This window comes from Muntiacus reevesi, chromosome 7, assembly GCF_963930625.1.
Source record: "Muntiacus reevesi chromosome 7, mMunRee1.1, whole genome shotgun sequence".
Classification (NCBI taxonomy): domain Eukaryota; kingdom Metazoa; phylum Chordata; class Mammalia; order Artiodactyla; family Cervidae; genus Muntiacus; species Muntiacus reevesi.
The window spans coordinates 66438038-66452814 of record NC_089255.1 but is presented as its reverse complement, the minus strand read 5'-3'; the positions used below and the strand labels follow the sequence as shown (position 1 = coordinate 66452814).

Sequence of the window (14777 nt, the reverse complement as noted above, 5' to 3'; positions counted from 1 at the left end):
CTGGGTTCGATCCCTGGGTTGGAAAGATTCCCTGGAGAAGAGAAAGGCTACCCACTTCAACATTCCAAAGAGTTGGACATGACAGAGTGACTTTCACTTCCCTTCATGTACAATTTTAACTATTTCTGAGACAGCTTGCCCTTCTACAAGATTCATGAAAGACAGGTTTGTACATTCTTCACGAACTTTCTGGTCAAAGGATATATCTAGGCAAAACTTACCACACCCATGAAAAGCGGTTTTGAAATATCTAAATTTGCCCTCCAGGCAAAGAACAATGAATAAACGCAAAACATTCCAGTAAAAAGCCATACTAATGATGGGCTCTGTCTGTCCCTATAAAAAAATTAAAATATGTCCAAAATTACTTATGTGACATGAATATTAATAATATTACAGTTATAAGCTATAGGAAAAATATTTGGAACTAAAAATCTTTCCATTTTTAAATAGGAACAAAGAATGACCTTAGGCTTAAAAATGTGAGTTGGAATAGATAACCAAAACATAGTAACAAGCCACATTGCATTACATATTATAAGCATAACTTGGAACTATGCAGCAAAAATATGAAATTAAAATCTACAGAAGAAATATAAATTACTAATCCTATTAAATTTAAGCTTATGGCAATCCACTCCAGTATTCTTGCCTGGAGAATCCCATGGACGGAAGAGCCTGGTAGACTCCAGTCCATGGGGTCACAAAGAGTAGGACACGACTGAGCAACTTCACTTTCACACATATGCAAAACAAAAGAATAATTTCATGCATCAAAATAACAAAAATTTAAAAATGACAAATCTCAATGCTGGTGAGAATGAAGTTTTATGAGTATATATGTTAGTACAATGTTCAAGAAAAATTAATTTGATCATATATCAATATATCAAGAGCCTTAAAAAATATTCACATCCATTGGCCCAGTAATTTGATATGTGGGCATAAATCTTTAAGTAAGAATCAGAAATACTGGATAAGAATTAATCCATAATAATGGCTTGGTATTTATTTACAGTTCTGGAAAAAGTGGAAGCAATCTAAGACTCTTAAATAGGAAAACATTTAAATTAATTGTCCCAGGTTTTAGAATGGACTATTATACAGAAATTTAAATGATTCTAAGTATTTCTTATGGTATGGAAAAATGCTCACTATAATGTTAAGGGTTAAGGAAATAAAACAGTAAGTATATACGCAAATATACATTTATATAAGAATATACTCAATAGACTAGAAAGTCAGTGAACAAGAAATTAACAGAGGTTAATAGTGTGATATTTTTTAGGTTTCCTTTTATCATCAGAGGTTACTTTTATCTTCAGTGGAGTTCAAATAGTTGCTGGGTTCTTTTCCAAAGCAACAACAATGATTGACTGTGGAGAGAGTAAGAGATCCGACCAGAAGTTTAAGACATCAGATGGCTCACCTAGTTAGATTATTAATCAATCTTTCAAAGTCATTAATTTATAATCAGAAAAAAAACTAGCAAAAAAGCAATATATATTTGCCTTTATAGAACTGGTCACAGTCATTTATTTGGAATATAAAATACTACTGGCAATGTTCTATATAATGACATCAGTTCAGTTCAGTTGCTCAGTCATGTCTGACTCTTTGTGACCCCATGAACCGCAGCACGCCAGGCCTCCCTGTCCATCACCAACTCCCAGAGTCTACCAAATCCATGTCCATTGAGTCAGTAATGTCATCCAACCATCTAATCCTCTGTCATCCCATTCTCCTCCTGCCCTCAATCTTTCCCAGCATCAGGGTCTTTTCCAATAAGTCAGCTCTTCACATCAGGTAGCCAAAGTACTGGAGTTTCAGCTTCAACATCAGTCCTTCCAATGAACACCCAGGACTGATCTCCTTTAGGATGAACTGGTTGGATGTCCTTGCAGTCCAAGGGACTCTCAAGAGTATTCTCCAACACCACAGTTCAAAAGCATCAATTCTTCGGTGCTCAGCTTTCTTTATGATCCAACACTCACATCCACACATGACTACTGGAAAAACCATAGCATTGACTAGATGGGCCTTTGATGATAAAGTAATGTCTCTGCTTTTTAATATGCTCTCTATGTTGGTCATAACTTTCCTTCCAAGGAGTAAGTGTCTTTTAATTTCATGGCTGCAGTCACCATCTGCAGTGATTTTGGAGTCCAAAAAAATAAAGTCAGCCACTGTTTCCACTGTTTCCCCATCTATTTGTCATAATGATATAGTGACTATATTAATTAAATTAATGAACATGGAAAAAATAACAGAAGAAGGAATTACTTTACTCACTTTTTTGTTAAACATATATTTGCCCAAACTGCAAGGGCTTGAATGTTGAATGAGAGTTGGGTCCTCATATGTGTCACTTGAGAACTGTAAAAGACAATTTATTATTGGCAGAAAACAAATTTGCTAGTTCTAAATAAAGCATTCTTTACAGACTATACCTGATTATGCAGTAGATAATTTTAAGCCTGGGAGTCAGATTTTAAAATTATTTTATGTTCTTTTAAATATGGGAGAAAAAGTACAAGAAAGAGCTAAACATTTCTAAGATGTTTTTCAGTTGTAACACTGAATTACCAACTTATACTATTTGAGCTAAGAACAAATAATTATTTGGTATTTTTGGTATTGGGATACTATACTGATAATATACACCAATTTGTATCCCAGATTAGTTTGATAAGAAGTCATGTGAAACTGAAAACAAAAATAATTCAAATAATTTTCTGGAGATCCAATCAAGGAGAAAAAAGGAAAGAGAATTGATCTCCAACCATCCTTTTCTAGGTTACCTCCTTCTTAAAAGTCTTCCTTGTTTTCTGTATTATTTGGTACAAAAAATGTTTAAGCAATCTCCAAGAAATGTATTTTCCCCCTATAATTAAATTGTTTCATTAACTAATAAACATTTTCCAAGTATTATCTGAGTTTTCAAATAGCTCTAGCAATCTCCAATTTTTAATAAAAAAATGACTCTAAACACTATCTCAAAGAACTTTCTTCTCCCTACTGGCAATTTTATTGGAAAAAATGTAATGCCATAATTATGGAAACCACACAATGTGTATTTTACTAATGGAGACTCATCTACTATGAGAAGATAGCTTTACTCATTTTCAAATACACTTGAAAAATTGGTTTCAGCATGAGGCCCATTTCAAACCATCCTTCAAAAGGAATGAAGTCAGTCTCAAAATCAATTTGTAGAGATCTGTTGCTTAAATGTAAGCTTTAAAACATGGTCACTGCCTAGGGTTAGATTAAATAATTTCCAGTATGTAATCCAACAGGATTGCAATTTAAAAGATATGCATGGAAAAAGAATGCAATTTGCTTGACTGGAAAAGGGTAGATGATTAGGTTCTATCATATTCAAGAATTTTCTAGTAGGCTAATTATGAGCTGCCTTTCTTAACACTCCTGTCTACCTGAAACAATTAAAGACTAGAAATTCTCTCCCTCAGAGAGTGTTAGGATTATTTCCCCATTCCACATATGATTTCATCGGAACAAACAATGTGGGTGTGTGTGGGCATCACTTTTATCAAGTCTTTTTTTCTGAGTATGTGACCTAACTGCTATTATTTCAATGAAAAGGAGACCTTTGAGTTCCCCTATAGATGATTTTTACATGCAGCTAAGGAAAATTAGAGATGTATGGTCTAGGATTACTCTTGAGGCATCTCTGGAGTTCATGTGGGGTTTGTTAAGACAAAATATATCAATGATCCTGAACGTGATGACAGTTTTGGAAGGTAGGTAGAAAACAGCAGGCCAGGAGCCTTGGCATGGAGAAAAGCCCCAAAGGAGAAGCCTACAGACACTGATAAAGTTGTCTTTATCTTTAAAAGGGGAGCTGAGCTTCTTGCTACCTTCTCCCCAACAGAAAAGAAAAAGGAGCCACAAGTCTTTATCAGACATAAACAGAAATATTTAAAGTCAATTATAAGAACCTTAAAAGGTTGTACAAGAATAAATGTTGGCAGGGAGGTATTTTCAAGATATAGTATTAAATGAAAAACAGCAGGCTAACAAAACAGAGTGTATATTATGATTCCATTTTTAAAAACAAGCAAAAATATTAATAATATTGGAAGGATATAGACAAGAATGTTAATGGATTAAGAACAGTAGTTATCTCTGCATGCTGGAATTATAGGTAATTTTAATTTTCTTGGTTTTCTTACCTGTATTTTCTAAATTTTCTATAATAATTATGTATCATTTATTTAGAGTAGAAAGAAAGTAATTTAGAACTTCCCTGGAGGCACAGAGGATAAGAATCTGCTTGCCAATGCAGGGGACACAGGTTTGATCCCTGGTCTGGGAAGATTTCCCACGTCTTGGAGCAACTAAGCCCAAGCACCACAACTACTGAGCCCAAGCTCTAGAGCCCACAAGCTGCAACTACTGAGCCCATGAGCTGCAACTACTGAAGCCTGTGTACCTAGAGCCTGTTTTCTGCAACAAGAGAAGCCAATGCAATGAAAAGCCTGTGCACCACAATGAAGAGTAGGCCTTACTCACTGAAACTAGAGAAAGCTCACACAAAGCAATGAACACCTAGCGCAGTTAAAAAATTTATAAAAGTAATTTAAAAAGAAAAGAACAAAGTATGGAAGGAAGCAAGAAAATTAGCAAATGAACAAGATAGAAATTGTGAGAACATGTGAGCTACCTCACACATAGATTTAAAATATTTTCCCCATATTTTTAAGTTTTCAAGTTGTCCTGTGAATTCCGTATTAATACTGAGGAGATCACTTTAGTGTTAGGTAAACCTATTCATACTTAATTTTATATAGAAATACTGTAGGAATATTACAAAATTGCTATAGATAATTTTCAGTTATCTTAATCTGCATAGGTTTTAAAGCAAATATTAACCCATTTTTCAAAGAAAACTGAGAGATAATATAGATGAAAATATATTAAGCTGGTTCTAGTAAGGCTGGATGTTTAAAAATGTGTAAGTCAAAAACAGAGCTTAAGGACAGCTTAAAGGAAGTATTAAAACATTAAATAAATTAATATTTGAAGAATTAAATGAATACTGTTGTTCAGTTATTCAGTTATGTCTGACTGTTTGTGACCCCACGGACTGTAGCACACAGGCTTCCCTGTCCTTCACCAACTCCTGGAGTTTGCTCAAACTCATGTTCACTGAGTTGGTGATGCCATCCAACCATCTTATCCTCTTTCATCCCCTTCTCCTTCTGCCTTCAATCTTTCCTAGCATCAGGGTCTTTTCCAAATAGTAGGGTCTTTTCCAATGAGTCGGCTCTTTGCATCAGGAGGCCAAAGTATTCGAGTTTCAGCTTCAGCATCAATCCTTCCAATGAATATTCAGGACTGATTTCCTTTAGGATTGACTGGTTTGTCTTTGTTTGCAGTCTAAGGGACTGTCGAGTCTTTTCCAGCACCACAATTTAAAAGCATCAATTCTTCAGTGCTCAGCTTTTTATGGTCCAACTCTCACATCCACACACGACTATTGGAAAACCATCAGTTCAGTTCAGTCGATCATTCATATCCGACTCTGTGATCCCATGCATTGCAGTATTCCAGGCTTCCCTGTCCATCAGCAACTCCCGGAGCTTGCTCAAACTCATGTCCATCGAGTCGGTGATACCATCCAACCATCTCAGCCTCTGTCATCCCCTTCTCCTCCTGCCTTCAATCTTTCCCAGCATCAGGGTCTTTTCCAATGAGTCAGTTCTTTGCATCGGGTGACCAAAGTATTGGAGCTTCAGCTTCAACATCAATCCTTCCAATGAACACCAAGGACTGATCTCCTGTAGGATGGACTGGTTGGATCTCCTTGCAGTCCAAGGGACTCTCAAGAGTCTTCTCTGACACCGCAGTTCAAAAGCATCAACTCTTTGGCACTCAGCTTTCTTTATGATCCAACTCTCACATCCATACATGACTACTAGAAAAACCATAACTTTGACTAGACAGACCTTTGTCAGCAAAGTAATGTCTCTGCTTTTTAGTATTCTGTCTAGGTTGGTTATAGCTTTTCTTCAAAGGAGTAAGCGTCTTCTAATTTCATGGCTGCAGTCACCAAATGCAGTGATTTTTGGAGCCCCCCAAAATAAAGTCTCTCACTGTTTCCACTGTTTCCCCATCTATTTGCCATGAAGTGATGGGACTAGATGCCATGATCTCAGTTTTTTTAGTTAGCTTTTTTAATGTTGAGTTTTAAGTCAGTTTTTTCACTTTCCTCTTTCACTTTCATCAAGAGGCTCTTTAGTTCTTTGCTTTCTGCCATAAGGGTGGTGTCATCTGCCTATCTGAGGTTATTGATATTTCTCCTGGCAATCTTGATTCCAGCTTGTGCTTCGTCCAGCCCAGCATTTCACATGATGTGCTCTGCATATAAATTAAATAAGCAGGGTGACAATATACAGCCTTGATGTACTCCTTTCCCAGTTTGGAACCAGTCTGTTTTTCAATGTCCAGTTCTAACTGTTGCTCCTTGACCTGCACACAGATTTCTCAGGAGGCAGGTCAGGTGTCTGGTAATTCCATCTCTTTCAGAATTTTCCAGAGTTTACTGTGATCCACACAGTCAAAGGCTCTGGCATAGTCAATAAAGCAGAAATAGATGTTTTTCTGGAACTCTCTTGCTTTTTCTATGATCCAGGGGATGTTGGCAATTTGATCTCTGGTTCCTCTGTCTTTTCTAAATCCAGCTTGAACATCTGGAAATTCACGGTTCATATACTGTTGAAGCCTGGCTTGAAGAATTTTGAGCATTACTTTGCTAGCATGTGAGATGAGCGCAATTGTGTGGTGGCTTGAACATTCTTTGGCATTGCTTTTCTTTGGGAGTGGAATGAAAACTGACCTTTTCCAGTCCTGTGGCCACTGCTGAGTTTTCCAAATTTGCTGGTAACATGAGTGCAGCATTTTAACAGCATCATCTTTTAGGCTTTGAAACAGCTCCACTCTAATTCCATCACCTCCACTAATTCTGTTTATAGTGATGCTTCTTAAGGCCCAGTTGACTTCACATTCAAGAATGTCTGGCTCTAGGTGAGTGATCACACCATCGTGGTTATCTGGGTCATGGAGAACTTTTTTGTATAGTTCTGTGTATTCTTGCCAACTCTTCTTAATATCTTCTGTTTCTGTTAGGTCCCTACCATTTCTGCCCTTTATTGTGTCTATTATTGCATGAAATAAAAACCATAGCTTTGGCTAGATGGACTTTTCTAGGCAAAAGCAAAGTAGGGTCTGTGCTTTTTAATATGCTGTCTAGGTTTGTTATTGCTTTTCTTCCAAGGAGCAAGTGTCTTTTAATTTCATGGCTGCAGTCACTGTCCACAGTGATTTTGGAGCCCAAGAAAATAGTCTCTCACTGCTCCCATTGTTTCCCCATCTATTTGCCATGAAGTGATGAGACTGGATGCCATGATCTTTGTTTTCTGAATGTTGAGTTTTAAGCCAGCCTTTTCACCTTCATCTAGAGGCTCTTTTATTCCTCTTTGCTTTCCGTCATAAGGGTGGTATCATCTGCATATCTGATGTTATTGCTATTTCTCCCCTCAATATAGTTCAAACCAAAATAACAAGAAAATGATTGTTTAAATTGTGCTAAATGCAATGTTCTAAAATGTCTCCAAAAGCAAGAAGATATAAACAAAGAAAAAGTTATTTATAAAGCCACAATATATTGGGTAATTTTGTATCTAACTGAAAGTTGAAACATTTTCATTTTATAGATTCTATTTAGTCTCCTAATAGTCTTGTTCACTGCTGTATTTAGTGCTCATTACAAGCTTTATGTTATTGATGGGATGCTAGAATATTTGACATTATACACAAAAACTGTTAACCACAGAGGTGAGAACTACTTCTCAGATGTACTCCTTCACAAAGAGATAAACTCAGAAATCCCTAAGATCATTTAAAGTAACTAATATAGAGTTCATTTAAAAATAGTTTAAAATATTTCATACTCACAGCAATATTTCAGACATACTGGATCCTATTTCAGATTTGGCCTGAACATAAAAGAGAAAAGTTTATTTGCACAAGTGTTAAACTGAAACTTGGAAGGCTATTATATTTTAACTACCCTGATTTAAAAGATACATGTTTTAAATATAAGATGCAACTCCTCTTCATTCAAAGTGTTTATTTCAGAGCCTTATTGGATTTCTTAAGAGAAGTCAGTGAAAACTAAACACAGACATCCCTTAGGAATCATTTCAGAAATAATAATTGGCTAAAAATCAGTTAAACTCTTCCAGCAGGAGTGATTAACACATTAATGAATTAACAGACTTTACACTTTTATTACAAAGTCTCTTTAAGCTCTTTTTTGGGCACTTTGATTAGAGCTCATTATCACCTGCCTATAATTTCACAATTATGTGTGAATTATACACGTTTTCAAATCTGCAATGGCCCTCAAGCAATATTTCAATGGAATAACCAATGTAAGTAAACCAGAGTATAAATTTAAAGCACCAAACCTTCTCAGTCAAAGAATAATAACTATCCTTTTATTAAATGATTTTATTAGGAAATATCTCTTATATATAAAAACATATATAATCTATATTTAGGCAATAAAGAGTTTTAAAAAAATCTATAGACTCACCATTTATTGAAGAAATAGAACTGCACAACTACTATATTTCACAGAGCCCTCGAAAGGGGCTTTCTTATCCCCTAGTGGTAACTATTACCTTGAACTCTGTGTTAGTTATTACCCTATGTTCTAAAACTATATAGTTTTACTACCCTTTATGTATTATTGAGTAACAGATCATTAGTTTTTGCATGGTTTAAAATTTTGTATAAATGGTATTCTTTAATATTGTAGTCATCTAAGATTTGCCTAATTCAAGTAAGACACAAAAAGCACAAATCATGAAAGAAAAATCAGATATAACTGCCTATTTAAAAATAAAAACCCATCTGTATATCCTTTCACTTTTCAGTAACTATTATTCACAAGCACATTTAGTGTTTTACCCTAAACCATGTCTTAGGGAAAGCAAAGTCTTTTGAAATTCTCTGGAACATACTGTCTCCATTGAGTGAGATCATATTTTATGAAGCATTAACATATTTAGGTCTCCCACTAAATACTAACATGAACACTGTTCATCAAATATTTGAAAAAAAAAAGAAATATTTTGGTCAAGGTATATTAAAATATCTGAAGTGTTTTACCTCTAATTGTTTCCAAATATTTTTAATCATAGACCAAGGGCCCAAAATGATACCTGATGATAAAAAGACTGAAAAGCTTCAGCTCCTGGGAGCAGAGTTTTTTGACTGCTTGTTATCTTGAAAAATATATTCAGGATACACAAAAGGATGATGTCAGATTAAGTGATTCAGTTTTTTCGAACTCATGTGAAAGGCTACATTCCAAGGGGCAAGTCTGCTAGATAAATAATGAAAGAAAATTCCATATGCTGTCATTGATAAACACTTTTTTTTTTTCCCCACTCATGGTCCAGGCAGAACACTGAAGTTTTGCCACTTATTTCCTTAGAAGTGTTTGAAATATAAATTTACCAGACTGAATGTTCCATATTCTTCCCTGAGAAAATGTGTCAAAAATCCTAGCAATGTGGTCTGGTCTCCCCAGGTCCAACGAGCTTGATTGAGGTAGGATGAGACAGGCAGGTAGATATAGGGCAGCAGGCCAGCAGAGAAGCACAGACTCAACTTCAACAGGGAGCCTGGGGAGAGTTCCTGCATTAGAGCACACGGAGTCACATGTATCACAATGTTTATTTGAGTCAGATTCATCCTGGAACTTCAAGAACATATCGAGGAAAACATCAAATGTTTATTCAGAGTTGATCTCTCAATTTATATCAAGTCACCATGGAAGACGATGTTAAAACTTCTGATTACTGTGGATTAGTAGGAAATTGCATCAGCCTGAACTCCTTTGCATGGCAAGTGAAATCTGAGTGAAGCAAATAATATTAGCAAAGACATGATTTTCATGTTTATTGCATCCTCTACATTTAAAACCATGTCATGACATGCAGCATTGCACAGCTGAGACTACTCACTTGGAAGTGATTACAGTGTTGATTATGGTGTTTGACCGTTTTCAAAACTGCCCAAGATATTGTTCTAATACTGATTCACTTCATCATCATCATCAGGAGTAGGCTTTAACTATATACTATATTATGACTGCACATTAATAATATATTATTTCTTGTAGAAACCCCTTTGTAGGGTTTTGAACACTTCATGGAAATCCTTAGCACAAATGAAGGTAGTTTTTAAGTAACACTCAAGTTCATCCAAATGCTGGTTTTTTTTTCTCAATTTACATAGGAAAGAAGGAAATGTGTTGTATGCAACAACCTTGCCTCAAACAGAATATATTTCTCATCTGCAAGTTTCTTCTTTGCTTTTTTCTTTTTTGGCCATGTCATGTGGCATGTGATTTTAGTTCCCCCACCAAGGATCGAGCCTTGAAGTAATTGAAGCATGGAGTTTTAACCACTGTACTACCAGGAAGTCCTGCTTCTGCACATTTCTAAAGCCAAGGGAAACTCTGCCAAATTTTTACAAAGACTGAGTCCAAAAGAATTCTATGTTTGCTTTAGTAATTGGAAATGTCATCTCTTACAAATATCGTGATTGGAAATTGCCAATTTTTTCTTTATGAAAAAGGGAAATTCATAGGTGACAATGAATGTGAGAACCAAGATTTGCAATCACCAGAAGTAGAAAAGTAGTTGACTTACACTGGCATTTTCAAATAAACATTCTCAGTTTAAAATGGAGTGTTTTTATTACAGTACTGATTTTGTTTGACATTTCTAAAGTGGTAATGAGATTCTTATAAAATGATGGGATGAAAAAAATGGAAGAAATAACTAATTGAAGAATATGCCTTTGCTATTCTTAAAAGTAGCTTTAAAGAAAGTAAATGTTTAGATTTTAGCAGTTTCTGCACACTATAAAGTTCAGTTTAGAATGGCAAGACATAGTTGCTGAATTTTCCTTCTGTGTGGGACATAGAGAAACAAACACAGGAGAACTATTTCAGAGAGTGCAGGAGAGTGGCTCTGAGTCCTAGCTGCATGCACACTGGAGTCAACTGGGGAACTTTTAAAACTATCATTCCCAGGGCCTCACACCCAAACAAATAAATCAGAATTATGTTAGGGTAGTGAGACCACACAAAGGCACACACACACACAAACACCTATTTACTTTCTTAAATCTTTCCAGATAATTTAAGCGAGCAGTTGGGGTTGCAACCAACTAATTTCCTTCTCTGCCTTAGATCACCTGAGCAGTCAGATCCAATTCCCTATCACTTCACTGGTATATCTTATTTTCTGGACTCTGCTCTTTAAAAAATAAAAATAAAAGGTGCTTTGAAGAGTCACACTTTCTCAAGTTTCATCATTCATCAGAAGTTGATCTAAGTACAGGGTAAACAGGCTCTCAGACCAGGTTCCTAACTTGTCAGCTCTGGATCTTGTATGTTTTACATGAGAATATGGCTCTCCCTTCAAAGACTTAAAACAAAAGATCTGCTTTTTAAGTTCATGCCAGAGAATGTATCTCTCTGATATCTAGCCGCACCTTCTCTGATATCAGAAGCCTGGCTAAGAGTGACGCCATCAAGATGGCAATATAAGTAATCCCAACTTAAGTCCTTCCCACAAAACACCATCAACAACTACATGTAGACAAGATACTGTTGTGAAAATCCTAGACACTGTGGTTGAGGCTGAAGTCCTGGGCCACACAGACTGAGAAGCACTGCACTCGAGGTTTTGAGGGGCACTCTGACCATATCACTCCTCCCCTAGGCCAGCACAGCGCTGCATCAGAGGACTCCCCTTGGGGTACACTTTTTCCAGTGGGAAAAGAGACCCCAGGGTGGAAATCCAGATCCCCAGGCATTGCAGGATGCTCCTCAGGAGACTCACTCAGTTCTCACTCGCAGGGGCCACTGCGGCGGGGTGGGGGGGAGTGGATCTTTGGGGCTCAACCACTGGGGATCAGACAGACATGGAGAAGGGAACCAGGGCTCACAGTGACCGGTCTCTATTCTTGGGGGAACACATTCCTGCTTGCAGCGGTGCCAGAGCAAAGGTTTCAGCCAGCAGTTCTGTGCATCTACAGAGCTGAGCCAGTGGCTGATCCTACTCTAAAATAATTTTTATTTAATTGATGTGAGGCATATATCAACATGATGAAAGTCACATATGACAAGGCCACACCTAACATAATACTCAATGGTGACAGACTGAATGCTTCTTCTCTAAGATCAGGAATAAGACAAGGGTGCCCACTCTCACCTCTCACGTTCAACATAGTACTGGAAGTCCTATTCAGGGTAATTAGGCCAAAAAAAAAAAAAAAAAAGAAATAAAAGGAATCCAAACTAGAAAGGAAGTGAAATCGTCTCTGTTTGCAAATGACATGATCTTAAATAGGAAATCCTAAAGATTCTATCAAAAAGCTGTAAAACCTAATAAATTTAGGAAAGTTACAGGATACAAAATTAGTTGTATTTCTATATACTAACAATGAACTATCTGAAAAAAAAAAAAAAACTATTTCATTTACAATAGCATGGCATCAAATATAATAAATAGTTTAGGAATAAATTTAACTGAGGAGGTATTACTGAAATATCTGTATACTGAAAACTATAAGACATTGATGAAAGAAAGTTAAGAAGACACATATGAAAAGATCTCTCACGTTCATGGATTAAAATAATTAATATTGTTAAAATGTTCATACTATCCAAAGCCATTTATCGATTTAATAATATCCCTATCAAGCCTTGTATGAAACTAGTGAATAAATAAATCCCATGTTTTCTGATGCCATAAATGTCATATTGGGCATTTTTACTGGAAAACCTACCTTCTCTCTGAAAAGCCGAAAGAGGATCCATGGTATTAAGCACAAAACATAGACTGCTATGGTGTGCTGGTTACACAAGCTAAGGCCACAGCAGAAAGCACCAACCTTAGCTATCTGAAAAAATAATCAAGTAATCCAAATTAGAAAGTCACCAAACACTAAGAAAGCACACCAGTAAAAAGCTATTCTTTCTATTAAAACTAGGCATTTATACAGTAAACCAGGTTAACATCAACCTTTTAATGTAAACAATCATGCTTTAATACTAATATTTATCACCATTATTTTATTAATATTTTTCATTCTTATCAAATTACTGCAGGCTGATCTTAAATTACTGTCTTCAAACTAGGTTTTAGGAAGTCCTATATGATGACAAGTTCTGACAGTAATAAGACATAGTATAGTTCAAGAGAAATCTAGAACTAAAGTTCAGCAATTCTTTGTTTTACATTTTCTTCTATTAAATTAATTAAATATAACATTTTTATTTAGAAACCTGGTTCCCTATGGGTGGTCTTTTTGCTACTTCTGAACATGTGTTATTTTCATAATCATAAAAACGTTTATTTTAAACAAAAAATAAACTCTAATATCATCACAGGTTTGTTTATGGAAACCAGAGATAAAAACCTTGATGTTCTTTTGTTTCTAAATTCTTTAGTGACACAGGCTGCCCATATATTAGGATAATCTGGCACTCTTCAACGTGTAGATAGTAAGCCCTTAGGAGACAGGGTTCCTCCACATCGCAAATTATTTTGATGACAGAGGTGGCTTTAGAAGTCATTGCAATCTCTTCAGAACTACTTCATTTTACATCTGATTACTTTCCTTTTAGTTAAAAAAAAAATACAAACTATTTGATCTTTTGTGAAATTACAGAATAAGCCAATGCACCATAATGGTAAATAATTTAAGGTGGTCAACCTAAAGCTTGGCATCTTAAGATTACACACACACAAACACACACATATACAACAGTGGATTAGCTAACAAGTCTTTCTTTCCAATAAGACTCAAACGGGATTTCATAATACCCTTCTCCAAAAAACTTCTGAATTCTGAGACGGAAAAAAAATTCTCATGTTTTATAAAGGCTCTCATAGTTCACAGTAAAAAAACTGAGAGTGTTTTGAGAGTTTTTTCTCTCAACAAGCCTAGATTACCTTGACAGTAATCAGAATAGATAAACAGTATCTATACCAAAGTTAAAAAGAAATAGAGCATCTGTCTAAAATTAAAACAAAAAGTGATTTCACTTTGATCAAAATAGGTTACCTTTGATCTTTCTTGTGCAGTTGCTGCCTCTTCAAAATGTACAGTAAGAGCCATAAGCAGGCCCACAAACAGATTGTTTAAGCTAAAAACCTCTGCTGCAATGGACCACTGCCATGTTAGACGAGAAAATGAAAACACCCCCGCAGCAAGGATTCCTCCAGCATATGAGCCAGAAAGCCTGCAAATACAGATAACATGAAATCTTCTTTCCCAACAAAAAGAACTGACTTTATTTTCCTTTTTACAAACTGTAGCAGCAGAAATTATGACAGCCGCCCAGCACCATCCCAACACATTAGATGGTTAGTACATTACTTCGTGTAATAATTCCTTTCAACAGATTTTAATTACAAAGTCCATATATTAACCTATTAAGAAACAAATAAACAAACCTGCTTGGTATCTTATGAACTGAATGAGGTTTAGTTCTCCGATGTACTCTTTAGGATTCAAGTCATTTCAGAAAGCCTGAAGAGACAGAAACTACAAAGATAACAAACCTGTGCCATTTTTCTTGCTATATCTAAGAAGAAAAACAATCATGACTGATTAAGACTGAAAAATTAATGAAATGGCAGAGTATCTGTTTGGTAGAA

At 35.8% G+C, this 14777-nt stretch overlaps 1 protein-coding gene across 1 annotated transcript in view; it reads right to left on the bottom strand.

The window, feature by feature from the left end:
• The window catches only part of TMEM260 (transmembrane protein 260), a 70066-nt gene that overhangs the window by 21962 nt on the left and 33327 nt on the right, over nt 1-14777 (bottom strand). The window contains 6 exon segments of the mRNA XM_065940233.1: nt 222-336; nt 2293-2376; nt 7981-8021; nt 9553-9732; nt 12901-13014; nt 14182-14359. Of these exon segments, the coding sequence (XP_065796305.1) occupies nt 222-336; nt 2293-2376; nt 7981-8021; nt 9553-9732; nt 12901-13014; nt 14182-14359 (712 nt within the window).